Raw genomic sequence first — 15,547 nt, 5'->3', positions numbered from 1 at the left:
AAGTCTGTTAATCACAGGCTTTTATTTTGTAAAAGTCTGTTTCTCACAGGCTTTTATTCTGTAAAAGTCTGTTGCTCACAGGCTTTTATTTTGTAAAAGTCTGCTGCTCACAGGCTTTTATTCTGTAAAAGTCTGTTTCTCACAGGCTTTTATTCTGTAAAAGTCTGTTGCTCACAGGCTTTTATTTTGTAAAAGTCTGCTGCTGTCTGCTGTGGAACAGGAAAAGAAAGTAATCGGCGGATCCACCAAACATGGAGAAGGGTACGGAACTTTTACTCGGCCATTTTCATGTTAAAGTTCTTCCAGACGGCGGAGTCGACAGAACCAAAGTCATCTGTAAACACTGCCAAGTTGAATTGTCTTCTCAGCGTAGTAGTTCCAGTCTAAAATATCACTTAAAGGCAAAACACACAACTGATAGCAGCAAGTCATTCAAGGAAACAGACAGTGGAGCGAGGCTTCTACATAAAAACTACAGAAAGATGCTGATGTTAAAAGTGTGTTTGCACAACAAATGTTATGGCACTTTCATTCATATGGCAGCACATTTAAAATAAAGCTAAATGCTAAAAGCTATACGCTACTTTTGGATTCATTTTGGGATTCTGCGTACAAATGCGATTAATCGTGATTAATCAGGGAAATCATGCGATTAATTAGATTAAACATTTTAATCGTTGCCCAGCCCTAATAAAAGGATAATCTTGCAGCTTTTGGAACTTTAATTCAGTCAGAAATTGAAGCTTGACAAAGCTTTCAGACTTTCACTGTTTGGAAAAACTTCCCCGGAACAACAAAAGCCCCCTCTGGGTCACGTCCAGCTGAGCTCGTGGCACACTTCTGAGAGCAAGCTTCGAGTTTAAAGTTACTTTATCACAAAAAGGAAAAACCGAGACCAAAAAAAAGTCGATAGAGTTCTGCTCTTCCATTTAAATTCACAGATTTGATGGTGATGCATACTTGGCGCCCGGTGGAAGCAGGGCTATTCATCACGGCGGCCGGGAAACGGAGGGCGGGGGGGGGGGCTGTCCGCACACTCGGCCACCTTGATTAATGTGATTTGATCTTGACAGTGGACCCCTAATTCATCAACACCTTGATCTAGCTGTCGCTCCCCCGTGCCTGAGCCAAATTCACCTAATTACAGGAACATTGCCGAGCAAATTAAGTGCGGTGTCATTTGTGGCCTGGTGCGGTGCTTTATTACGCAGCCGTGGCGGCGTGTCAGAGGTGCCCTCCGTGATTGTCTAACATGACACCGCGGCGCCGTCCCCTTCATCACTGTTTGCATATACTGTAATGAGAGAGCAGGCCTGTCATAGAGAGAGACCGGCTGAGGAAGAACGCCTCCTCCTCTGCGCTGGCATCTGTGGGCGAGGGTGATCTGAACTCCAGCCGTCTCAAAGTGATTTGCATCACTGATCCTGAAGGAAGTCGATGTTTTCCACCTGCTGATGACCCAGCAAAGAGCCGAGTCCCTGATAACTGAGCTGTGGAAGTCCGGCAGCTCTGGTCCAATCCAGCAAAACATTCACACAGGCTGTGTTCAAAACCGCCTACTATATACTGCATACTGCATACTTCCATACTACATACTGCATACTACATACTACATACTGCATACTTCCATACTACATACTGCATACTGCATACTGCATACTGCATACTTCCATACTACATACTGCATACTGCATACTGCATACTTCCATACTACATACTGCATACTACATACTACATACTACATACTGCATACTGCATACTTCCATACTACATACTGCATACTACATACTGCATACTGCATACTGCATACTGCATACTACATACTGCATACTTCCATACTACATACTGCATACTACATACTACATACTACATACTGCATACTGCATACTTCCATACTACATACTGCATACTACATACTGCATACTGCATACTACATACTGCATACTACATACTTCCATACTACATACTGCATACTACATACTGCATACTGCATACTACATACTGCATACTGCATACTACATACTACATACTACATACTGCATACTGCATACTTCCATACTACATACTGCATACTACATACTACATACTACATACTGCATACTGCATACTACATACTACATACTACATACTACATACTGTATACTGCATACTTCCATACTACATACTACACACTACATACTACATACTACACACTACATACTGCATACTTCCATACTACATACTGCATACTACATACTACAAACTGCATACTGCATACTACAAACTGCATACTGCATACTACATACTACATACTGCATACTGCATACTACATACTGCATACTACATACTACATACTACATACTACATACTGCATACTGCATACTTCCATACTACATACTGCATACTACATACTACATACTACATACTGCATACTGCATACTTCCATACTACATACTGCATACTACATACTGCATACTTCCATACTACATACTACACACTACATACTACATACTACACACTACATACTGCATACTTCCATACTGCATACTACATACTACAAACTGCATACTGCATACTACATACTACATACTACATACTGCATACTGCATACTTCCATACTACATACTGCATACTACATACTACATACTACATACTGCATACTGCATACTTCCATACTACATACTGCATACTACATACTGCATACTACATACTGCATATTACATACTACATACTACATACAGCATACTACATTCTGCATACTATATACTGCATACTGCATACTACATACTGCATACTGCATACTACATACTGCATACTACATTCTGCATACTATATACTGCATACTGCATACTTCCATACTACATACTACATACTAAATTCTGCATACTACATACTGTATACTTCCATACTACATACAGCATACTATATACTGCATACTGCATTCTGCATACTACATACTGTATACTGCATACTACATACTACATACTTCCATACTACATACAGCATACTACATACTACATACTGCATACTACATACTGCATACTACATACTGCATACTACATACTACATACTTCCATACTACATACTACATACAGCATACTACATTCTGCATACTATATACTGCATACTGCATACTACATACTGCATACTACATACTACATACTGCATACTATATACTACATACTGCATACTACATACTACATACTGCATAGTACATTCTGCATACTATATACTGCATACTGCATACTTCCATACTACATACTGCATACTACATTCTGCATACTACATTCTGCATACTATATACTGCATACTACATACTAAATTCTGCATACTACATACTGTTTACTACCATACTACATACTACATACAGCATACTATATACTGCATACTGCATTCTGCATACTACACACTACATTCTGCATACTACATACTAAATTCTGCATACTATATACTACATACTTCCATACTTCCATACTACATACTGCATACTCATCGATCAGACAGTATGCAGAGTGTTTACCCACAATGCATTTCGCTCCTGCCTGAGCTGAAATCAGCCGGCCTGAAGCTGATTTCTCTTAAGCTCTAAACTCTGTAAACTTTAGCAACATTTGAAACATTTTCAGGAGAGAAAGTAGTCGTTTAGATCCCCAACGTGTTGAAAACCTGACAAAATACCGGCTGTTTACAATTTTGTTCCCACGAATTCGGCGCTGCTAAAGCTAGCCGCAGTGAGCTAACGCACTTCCTGTTATTTTCACAAAATAAAATACCCGTTGCCTTTTATCATAGGGAAAGCCATTACCATACAATTGGTGCTTTTGTTTTGAAAACAGGAAGTGAACCTACCCTCGTTGTAGCTAACTTGAAACTGCCGTTTTGACAGGAAATGACGTTCGGCGACGTCACGTTACGTTGCATCTTGGGTAGTTTGAGTACGAGTAGTAACCTCATGATGCATACCCAACATTTCAGAGAATCTAGTATGCATCCGGGAACTTCTCGCTTACTCAAACTCGCTTATTCACTCAGAAAGTTAGTAGGAGTAGTAGGAGAAGTATGCGGTTTGGAACACATTCTCAGTGATCAGTGACGTAAAGGCCTCTGAACCTCCCGAGCCCTAGGGTGAACACTAAATGCTAATTTCAGGGTGGTTTTTAGGCCTGTTTTTCAATTATTCCTCAACTTTTCTTTCATGGACATCTCATGCACTTCAGCCGCAGAACATTTTCAGTGAAAACGGGTTCTTAGAGAGCAGATTCTGCGGCTAAGCTAACGTGCTAATGACACATTTTCTACAGGTTTGAGACAGAATAAAGAAGGTGAAGCCAGTTGTTTTGCTTGGGTTTAAAAAAGTACTTTGATGCAGCGGGGACGGCTGGAGCCGAAGGATGAATTCTCTTTCTGCAGAGGACATGATTTGCAGCTTTGTGCTCCTGTTTGTTTGTATCTGGGTCATTTCTCCCGCTGCAGGAGCAGCTTTCTGAGGCCTGTTAAAGTTTGAGAGGTCCGCTTCACGCTGCAGACTCATAAACCTACAGTGGAAGTTTATTCAGCCGCACGCTGGTCCGGGTGATTTATCTAAATCAGAGAGCTTCCTGAGCCCGACACCAGAGACGAGAGTCACTGTCAGGCTGTAATTCATCTCCGGTGTCACCGGGAGGAGCGTAGCTCACATAAATATAGGCTCAGACGCCGGCAGGCTCTGCACAAACAAACAGAAACAGGGGAACGCTTCTGAGGTGCAACTCTCTCTGAAGGAGCCCTTTTTAAGGTTTCAAATATATTATAAACCAAACTACGCACAGCTCGCTTTATCTGCTGAGGCTTTCAGACTTTCAGAGTCCGTCACAAAACTGGCCGAAGTGTCTTCATGGATGGGAAGAAGCTGATTGTTCTGGGGGAGAAACTGTGGGTGAAAGTCATGAATTAGAGTTTCTGCTCATGGAAACACCATCACTGGTGTTATTTAGATTCAGGTCAGTGCTTGTAATATCGCTGTGCACACACGTTTAATCTCTGCGCACGCACATTTAGCCGCTGCGCACGCACATTTAGCCGCTGCATGCACATTTAGCCGCTGCATGTACATTTAGCCGCTATGCGCGCACATTTAGCCTCTGTGCGCGCACATTTAGCCTCTGTGCGCACACATTTAGCCTCTGTGTGCGCACATTTAGCCTCTGCGCGCACACATTTAGCCGCTGTGCACGCACATTTAGCCGCTCCATGTACATTTAGCCGCTGTGCGCGCATATTTAGCCTCTGCGCGCACACATTTAGCCGCTGTGCACGCACATTTAGCCGCTCCATGTACATTTAGCCGCTGTGCGCGCATATTTAGCCTCTGTGCACGCACATTTAGCCGCTGTGCGCGCACATTTAGCTGCGTGGACGCACATTTAGCCGCTGTGCGCGCACATTTAGCTGCGTGGACGCACATTTACCCGCTGTGCGCGCACATTTAGCTGCGTGGACGCACATTTAGTCGCTGCGTACGCACATTTAGCCGCTGCGCACGCACATTTAGCCGCTGCGCACGCACATTTAGCCGCTGCGCACGCACATTTAGCCGCTGCGCACGCACATTTAGCCTCTGCGTACGCACATTTAGCCGCTGCGCACGCACATTTAGCCTCTGCGCACGCACATATAGCCTCTGTGCACGCACATTTAGCCGCTGTGCACGCACATTTAGCCTCTGTGCACTCACATTTAGCCGCTGTGCACGCACATTTAGCCACTGTGTGGTGGTCATGGTTGGTTGATAATAAACATTTGTTAGCGCCAGTTTTCAATCCAGCAAAAGACTCGTGTTCAGATCACATCACCAAAGAGTGACGTGCAGGTAATGAGCCGATTTCCTCATCTGAAGTAAACTGTGAAAGTGCCCGGCGCTGAGAATGTGCACTTGAGCCTGGACTCCTTCTGCTGTAAAGTCAAACACCTCATTAATGGCACTGATATCCTGTGCTGAGCCATTAAAAACACCAACGCTCAGCAGTCAGAGGTAGCGTCTGGCATGACGTGAGAGCGGCGTCAGGCCTGATTTAAACCGTTTAATGTGCTCCGTACCGTCGGGTTACTTCAGGCCTGCAGCCTGTTTCACATCAACCCAACTCCAACACTCATGGAGTTTCCAGGAGACATTAGGAAAGCTGTAGAAAGTTAGAGGACTTACATTTTAAAGTTTGGTTCACTGTTTTCTTCAGTCTTTAGCTTCTCATTTGGCAGCAAATTAAATAACAATTCCATTAAAACCAAAGCAAAGCATGTCAACTATTCAACAATCTGATGAATCAGTCTTAGACACATTTTCTGAGCTCTGATTCAAAAACCAATTCAAAACCAATTTCAAAACCAATTCAAAAACAGTTTCAAAACCATTTCAAAAACCATTTCAAAAACCATTTCTAAACCATTTCAAAACAATTAAAAAAACATTTCAAAAACCGTTTCAAAAACCAATTCAAAACCATTCAAAAACCATTTAAAAAACCAATTCAAAACCAATTCAAAAACCAATTCAAAACCAATTCAAACCAATTCAAAACCAATTCAAAACCATTCAAAAACCATTTAAAAAACCAATTCAAAACCAATTCAAAAACCAATTCAAAACCAATTCAAACCAATTCAAAACCAATTCAAAACCATTTAAAAAAAAACAATTCAAAACCATTTCAAAACTATTTCAAAACAATTAAAAAACCAATTCAAATCCTTTATCCTGTGTGAATTACAACATTCAACGGCTTTAACCGAATCCCTCAGCAGTGATAAAATCAACCCAAACCAAATTCAAAGTCAGTACCAGAACCAAACCCGGATATCAGTCCAAAACTTGGCAAGAACTGAAACCAAGAGCATGCTGGGACAGAACAAATGCGGCAGGTTCTCCAGCCCACTTTAAAACCAGGTCAGAACCAAAAACCAGCCTTAACCAAGTCCAGAACCAGGAGCCATTAAAGGGTCCAGATGTCAGCATGAGACACCCAGAACTTTCTGCAGATACAGTGTAATCTGTAATCTGGATAACCTGCAGACCCGACCCAGATCTCACCCCTTCCTCTGACTTAGATCAGAAGCCCGATGGAGGACCCGTCAGGCCGGTTCAGGTTCAGGCCTGACGGGTCCCTCAGGACTGAATGCAGCTAAAGGCTGAGCTCGTCGGTGTGAAGCTAACCGTCACGTTTGTGCTTTTCTTTTCCAGCTCGACGGGTCTGACCGGCAGCCCCGTCATCTCCGACATCTCCCTGATCCGCCTGTCTCCTGGAGCCGTGGCCACCGGCGACTCCCCCTTCAGCCCGCCTCACCCCTACGTTAACCCTCACATGGAGCACTACCTGCGCTCCGTGCACGGCAGCCCCACGCTGTCCATGATCTCCGCCGCCAGAGGACTCAGTCCGGCGGACCGTAAGTTCCACAGACTCTGCACCAGGTGCACCGAGAGGACATCTTTACACCCAGAAGTGAAGCAGAAAGAGTTCAGATTTCTGTGTTTTTAGATGGAAAAATGAGCTGAAGGGAAAACCTAAACCTTAAAACCTTAAAACATAACCCTTTTAACCTCAACACAAACCTAAACCTTAAAACCTTAAAACCTTAAAACCTAAACCTTAAAACCTTAAAACATAACCCTTTTAACCTCAACACAAACCTAAACCTTAAAACCTAAAGCTAAACCTTAAAACCGTGAAACCTAAACCTTAAAACCTTAAAACCTAAACCTTAAAACCTTAAAACCTAAACCTTAAAACCTAAACCTTAAAACCTTAAAACCTAAACCTTAAAACCTAAACCATAAAACCTTAAAACCTAAACCTTAAAACCTTAAAACCTAAACCTTAAAACCTAAACCATAAAACCTTAAAACCTAAACCTTAAAACCTTAAAACCTAAACCTTAAAACCTAAACTTAAACCTTAAAACCGTAAAACCTAAACCGTAAAACCTTAAAACCTAAACCATAAAACCATAAAACCTTAAAACCGTGAAACCTAAACCATAAAACCTAAACCTTAAAACCTTAAAACCGTAAAACTAAACCTTAAAACCTAAACTTAAACCTTAAAACCGTAAAACCGTAAAACCTAAACCTTAAAACCTTAAAACCTAAACCTTAAAACCTAAACTTAAACCTTAAAACCGTGAAACCTAAACCATAAAACCTTAAAACCGTAAAACCTAAACCGTAAAACCTAAACCTTAAAACCTAAACCTTAAAACCTTAAAACCGTAAAACCTAAACCTTAAAACCTAAACTTAAACCTTAAAACCGTAAAACCTAAACCTTAAAACCTAAACCTTAAAACCTTAAAACCTAAACCTTAAAACCTTAAAACCTAAACCTTAAAACCTTAAAACCTAAACCTTAAAACCTAAACTTAAACCTTAAAACCGTAAAACCTAAACCTTAAAACCTAAACCTTAAAACCTTAAAACTTAAACCTTAAAACCTAAACCTTAAAACCTAAACCTTAAAACCTAAACTTAAACCTTAAAACCGTAAAACCTAAACCTTAAAACCTAAACTTTAACCTTAAAACCGTAAAACCTAAACCTTAACCTTAACCTTAACCTTAACCTTAACCTAAACCTTAAAACCTTATCCTTAAAACCTTAAAACCTAAAACCTAAAACTTAAAACCTAAACCTTAAAACCTAAACCTTAAAACCTAAACCTTAAAATCTAAACCTTAAAACCTAAACCTTCAAACCTTAAAACCTAAACCTTAAAACCGTAAAACCTTAAAACCTAAACCTTAAAACCTAAACCTAAACCTAAACCTAAACCTTAAAACCTAAACCAAAACCGTAAAACCTAAACCTTAAAACCTAAACCTTAAAACCTAAACCTTAAAACTGTAAAACCTAAACCTTAAAACATAAACCTTAAAACCTAAACCTAAACCTAAACCTTAAAACCTTATCCTTAAAACCTTAAAACATTAACCTTAAAACCTAAACCTTAAAACCTAAACCTTAAAACCTTAACCTTAAAACCTAAACCTAAACCTTAACCTTAAAACCTTAAAACCTAAACCTTAAAACCTTAACCTTAAAACCTAAACCTAAACCTTAACCTTAAAACCTAAACCTTAAAACCTAAACCTAAACAACCTTTAAACCTAAACCTTAAAACCTTAACCTTAAAACCTAAACCTAAACCTTAACCTTAACCTTAAAACCTAAAGCTAAAACTAAACCTTAAAACCTGAACCTTAAAACCTAAACCTAAACCTTAACCTTAAAACCTTAACCTTAAAACCTAAACCTTAACCTTAAAACCTAAACCTTAACCTTAAAACCTAAACCTTAACCTTAAAACCTAAACCTTAAAACCTAAACCTTAAAACCTTAACCTTAAAACCTAAACCTTAACCTTAAAACCTAAACCTTAACCTTAAAACCTAAACCTAAACCTTAAAACCTAAACCTGATCCTAAACCTAAACCTTAAAACCTGAACCTAAACCTTAACCTTAAAACCTTAAAACCTAAACCTTAAAACCTAAACCTTAAAACCTAAACCTTAACCTTAAAACCATGACCTTTAAACCTAAACCTTAACCTTAACCTTAAAACCTAAACCTAAACCTTAAAACCTAAACCTTAACCTTAAAACCATGACCTTTAAACCTAAACCTTAACCTTAACCTTAAAACCTAAACCTAAACCTAAACCTAAAACCTAAACCTAAACCTAAACCTTAACCTTAACCTTAAAACCTAAACCTTAAAACCTAAACCTTAAAACCTAAACCTTAAAATCCTAAACCTTAACCTAAACCTAAACCTTAAAACCTAAACCTTAAAACCTAAACCTTAACCTTAAAACCTAAACCTTAAAACCTAAACCTTAAAACCTAAACCTTAAAACCTAAACCTTAACCTTAAAACCTTAACCTTAAAACCTAAACCTTAAAACCTAAACCTTAACCTTAACCTTAAAACCTAAACCATTAAACCTAAACCTTAAAACCTAAACCTTAACCTTAAAACCTAAACCTTAACCTTAACCTTAAAACCTTAACCTTAAAACCTAAACCTTAAAACCTAAACCTTAACCTTAACCTTAAAACCTAAACCTTAAAACCTAAACCTTAAAACCTAAACCTTAACCTTAACCTTAAAACCTTAACCTTAAAACCTTAACCTTAAAACCTAAACCTTAAAACCTAAACCTTAACCTTAAAACCTAAACCATAAAACCTAAACCATAAAACCTAAACCTTAACCTTAACCTTAACCTTAACCTTAACCTTAAAACCTTAACCTTAAAACCTAAACCTTAAAACCTAAACCTAAACCTTAAAACCTAAACCTTAAAACCTAAACCTAAACTTTAACCTTAACCTTAAAACCTTAACCTTAAAACCTAAACCTTAAAACCTAAACCTTAAAACCTAAACCTTAACCTTAAAACCTAAACCTTAACCTAAACCTAAACCTTAAAACCTAAACCTTAAAACCTTAAAACCTTAACCTTAAGCTTAAAACCTAAACCTAAACCGTAAAACCTAAACCTTAAAACCTAAACCTAAACCTAAACCTTAAAACCTAAACCTTAAAACCTAAACCTAAACCTTAAAACCTAAACCTTAACCTTAAAACCTAAACCTAAACCTAAACCTTAAAACCTTAAAACCTAAACCTTAAAACCTAAACCTAAACCTTAAAACCTAAACCTTAAAACCTATACCTAAACCTAAACCTTAAAACCTTAAAACCTAAACCTTAAAACCTAACCCTTAACCTTAAAACCTAAACCTTAACCTCAAGCTTAAAACCTAAACCTGATCCTAAACCTAAACCTTAAAACCTAAACCTGATCCTAAACCTAAACCTTAAAACCTAAACCTAAACCTTAACCTTAAAACCTTAAAACCTAAACCTTAAAACCTAAACCTTAAAACCTAAACCTTAAAACCTAAACCTTAACCTTAAAACCTTAACCTTAAAACCTAAACCTTAAAACCTAAACCTTAACCTTAACCTTAAAACCTAAACCTTAAAACCTAAACCTTAACCTTAACCTTAAAACCTAAACCTTAAAACCTAAACCTTAAAACCTAAACCTTAACCTTAACCTTAAAACCTTAACCTTAAAACCTTAACCTTAAAACCTAAACCTTAAAACCTAAACCATAAAACCTAAACCTTAACCTTAAAACCTTAACCTTAAAACCTTAACCTTAAAACCTAAACCTTAAAACCTAAACCTAAACCTTAAAACCTAAACCTTAAAACCTAAACCTAAACCTTAAAACCTAAACCTTAAAACCTAAACCTTAAAACCTAAACCTTAAAACCTAAACCTAAACCTTAACCTTAAAACCTTAACCTTAAAACCTAAACCTTAAAACCTAAACCTTAAAACCTAAACCTTAAAACCTAAACCTTAACCTTAAAACCTAAACCTTAACCTAAACCTAAACCTTAAAACCTAAACCTTAAAACCTTAACCTTAAAACCTAAACCTAAACCTAAACCTAAACCTTAACCTTAACCTTAAAACCTTAAAACCTAAACCTTAAAACCTAAACCTTAAAACCTAACCCTTAACCTTAAAACCTTAAAACCTTAACCTTAAAACCTAAACCTAAACCTTAAAACCTAAACCTTAACCTTAAAACCTAAACCTAAACCTTAAAACCTAAACCTAAACCTTAAAACCTAAACCTTAACCTTAAAACCTATACCTAAACCTAAACCTAAACCTTAACCTTAACCTTAAAACCTTAAAACCTAAACCTTAAAACCTAACCCTTAACCTTAAAACCTAAACCTAAACCTTAACCTAAACCTTAAAACCTAAACCTTAAAATCCTAAACCTAAACCTAAACCTAAACCTTAAAACCTTAAAACCTAAACCTTAAAATCCTAAACCTAAACCTAAACCTAAACCCGGGCTGCAGGTTATGATGAGCTGATCCTTTCAGGAGGACGGTGTGGGGATGGATACGGGACTGACGGTGCCGGTAAGCACTTCTCCACCCCCACCAAACGTCTTCCTTCAGCTCTGGATTACAACAACAGGCCTGAGCGCCGCGGTGGGGCGGGGCATAAATCCTCTTTTACAGTCTGTCAGCTGACATGTGGCGACGCGTTCGAAGCCGAACAAGCGTCCGCTCCAGAGATCGGGCAGCAGAAAGGACGGCGTTCAGCTCTTTAACGCGTCTGCGTCTCTAACCCCGTTCCTTCCTCAGCTCAGATCGGATTAGGAAGGTGGAAACGTGACCCTGCGGGGTGCTATGAAGCCAGCACGAGCACCACGCCTGCTGCCGTTTAACCTCCGGAGCCCTAATGTGGTCTGAAGGAGGGTCCCTGAAACCAGGAGGGACGTTTGGTTTATGGGCCGGCGCGCGGGGGGGAGACGGAAGGCAAATTCATGTCCAAGTCTTATTGGCGCTGACACTTTTAAAGGTGCTTTAGTGGGTTCAGATGTGGACACCAGCGCTGGTGTTTCAGGCCCGTTCCTCGAGTTTAAATCTCCTGAAAAGAGAAGAGAAGCCGACGTTTAGGCTGAAAACAGAGAAGTTCCAGCCTCATTAAGCACGTTTTAATGTTTACCAGGTATAAATCCAGCTTCATTCAGTTACATGTTTCCAGGGAAACTGATTTAACCTTTTTTTAGACATGGACATAAACCCAGAATCTGAGGCAGATCCAGAGTTAGTTCAGTTCTGAGCAGCTTTAAAGTGAATATCTGCAGATGTTTCCATGGTAACAGCTGCAGAGATTCACTGAAACATGTTCCAACATGAACATAAACCCAGAATCTGAGGCAGAACCAGAGTTAGTTCAGTTCTGAGCAGCTTTAAAGTGAATATCTGCAGATGTTTCCATGGTAACAGCTGCAGAGATTCACTGAAACATGTTCCAACATGAACATAAACCCAGAATCTGAGGCAGAACCAGAGTTAGTTCAGTTCTGAGCAGCTTTAAAGTGAATATCTGCAGATGTTTCCATGGTAACAGCTGCAGAGATTCACTGAAACATGTTCCAACATGAACATAAACCCAGAATCTGAGGCAGAACCAGAGTTAGTTCAGTTCTGAGCAGCTTTAAAGTGAATATCTGCAGATGTTTCCATGGTAACAGCTGCAGAGATTCACTGAAACATGTTCCAACATGAACATAAACCCAGAATCTGAGGCAGAACCAGAGTTAGTTCAGTTCTGAGCAGCTTTAAAGTGAATATCTGCAGATGTTTCCATGGTAACAGCTGCAGAGATTCACTGAAACATGTTCCAACATGAACATAAACCCAGAATCTGAGGCAGAACCAGAGTTAGTTCAGTTCTGAGCAGCTTTAAAGTGAATATCTGCAGATGTTTCCATGGTAACAGCTGCAGAGATTCACTGAAACATGTTCCAACATGAACATAAACCCAGAATCTGAGGCAGAACCAGAGTTAGTTCAGTTCTGAGCAGCTTTAAAGTGAATATCTGCAGATGTTTCCATGGTAACAGCTGCAGAGATTCACTGAAACATGTTCCAACATGAACATAAACCCAGACTGTGTTCGAAACCGCATACTTCTCCTACTTCTGCTACTACTCTTACTAACTTTCTGAGTTAGTATGCAAGTTTGAGTAAGCGAGAAGTTCCCGGATGCATACTAGATTCTCCTAAATGTTGGGTATGCATCATGAGGTTACTACTCATACTCAAACTACCCAAGATGCAACGTAACGTGAGGTCGCCGATCGTCATTTCCTGTCAAAACGGCAGTTTCAAGCTAGCTACAACCAGGGTCGGTTGTATGTAGTAGTATGCAGTATGTAGTATGTAGTATGCAGTATGTAGTATATAGTATGTAGTATGCAGTATGTAGTATGCAGTATGTAGTATGCAGTATGTAGTATGTAGTATGCAGTATGTAGTATTTGGTATGCAGTATGTAGTATGTAGTATGTAGTATATAGTATGTAGTATGCAGTATGTAGTATGTAGTATGCAGTATGTAGTATGCAGTATGTAGTATGTAGTATGCAAGTATGCAGTATGTAGTATGCAGTATGCAGTATGCAGTATGTAGTATGTAGTATGTAGTATGCAGTATGTAGTATGCAGTATGTAGTATGCAGTATGCAGTATGCAGTATGCAGTATGTAGTATGGAGTATGCAGTATGTAGTATGTAGTATGCAGTATGTAGTATGCAGTATGTAGTATGCAGTATGCAGTATGTAGTATGCAGTATGTAGTATGGAGTATGCAGTATGTAGTATGTAGTATGCAGTATGTAGTATGCAGTATGTAGTATGCAGTATGCAGTATGTAGTATGCAGTATGTAGTATGGAGTATGCAGTATGTAGTATGCAGTATGCAGTATGCAGTATGTAGTATGTAGTATGTAGTATGTAGTATGCAGTATGTAGTATGGAGTATGCAGTATGCAGTATGCAGTATGCAGTATGCAGTATGTAGTATGCAGTATGTAGTATGTAGTATGCGGTTTCGAACACAGCCAAAGACTCGTAAACTGCCGTGTTCAACAATAAAGTTTCCCACCGAGTGGCGGAATTAATACTTCCCTGCGTTTACCCACAATGCATTTCGCTCCTGCCCGAGCCGAAATCAGCCGGCCTGAAGCTGATTTCTCTTAAGCTCTAAACTCTGTAAACTTTAGCAACATTTGAAACATTTTCAGGAGAGAAAGTAGTCGTTTAGATCCCCAACGTGTTGAAAACCTGACAAAATACCGGCTGTTTACAATTTTGTTCCCACGAATTCGGCGCTACTAAAGCTAGCCGCAGTGAGCTAACGCACTTCCTGTTATTTTCACAAAATAAAATACCCGTTGCCTTTTATCATAGGGAAAGCCATTACCATACAATTGGTGCTTTTGTTTTGAAAACAGGAAGTGAACCTACCCTCGTTGTAGCTAGCTTGAAACTGCCGTTTTGACAGGAAATGACGATCGGTGACGTCACGTTACGTTGCATCTTGGGTAGTTTGAGTATGAGTAGTAACCTCATGATGCATACCCAACATTTCAGAGAATCTAGTATGCATCTTACTCAAACTCGCATACTAACTCAGAAAGTTAGTAGGAGAAGTATGCGGTTTGGAACACAACCAGTGTGCATCGTTGTGTTAGAACTGAACTGCCGAGTGTTTTCTTTAAGAGGCAGCGCTGGGATTCAGGGTGGGATCCAGGGTGGGATCCAGGGTGGGATCCAGGGTGGGATCCAGGGTGGGATCACCTCTCCGGGTCGTTGCACACCAGTGAATCGGCCCCTCACTTCATTGAACCCCCCCCCACCTCCTTTCTCCCACAGTGGCCCACGAGCATCTGAAGGAGCGTGGGCTGTTCGGCCTTCCTCCCCCCCCTCCTCCTCCTGGGGCCGGCCCGGCTGAGTATTACCACCTGATGGCGAGCCACCGGAGCCCCTACAGCGAGCTGCTGATGCAGGGGGCCGGGGCCTCGGGGGCCCACCTGTCCGACTACATCACTCCCATTGATGGTGAGTAACAGCAAACACTTTTTATTCTCTGGCCCAGAACCACTCAGGATGTGTTTCTGATCACATAAAACCACCTGAAGCGCGGGGC

At 39.9% G+C, this 15,547-nt stretch overlaps 1 protein-coding gene across 1 annotated transcript in view; it reads left to right on the top strand.

Moving 5' to 3' along the window:
• The window catches only part of LOC142391306 (zinc finger protein GLI2-like), a 101,847-nt gene that overhangs the window by 49,470 nt on the left and 36,830 nt on the right, over positions 1-15,547 (top strand). The window contains exons 3-4 of the mRNA XM_075477074.1: positions 7,193-7,395; positions 15,274-15,459. Of these exons, the coding sequence (XP_075333189.1) occupies positions 7,193-7,395; positions 15,274-15,459 (389 nt within the window). The remainder of the gene's footprint in view (positions 1-7,192; positions 7,396-15,273; positions 15,460-15,547) is intronic.

Source organism: Odontesthes bonariensis, chromosome 11, assembly GCF_027942865.1.
Source record: "Odontesthes bonariensis isolate fOdoBon6 chromosome 11, fOdoBon6.hap1, whole genome shotgun sequence".
NCBI lineage: Eukaryota > Metazoa > Chordata > Actinopteri > Atheriniformes > Atherinopsidae > Odontesthes > Odontesthes bonariensis.
Note: the sequence above shows the minus strand (reverse complement) of the source record. Positions and strands in the feature narration are given on the sequence as shown.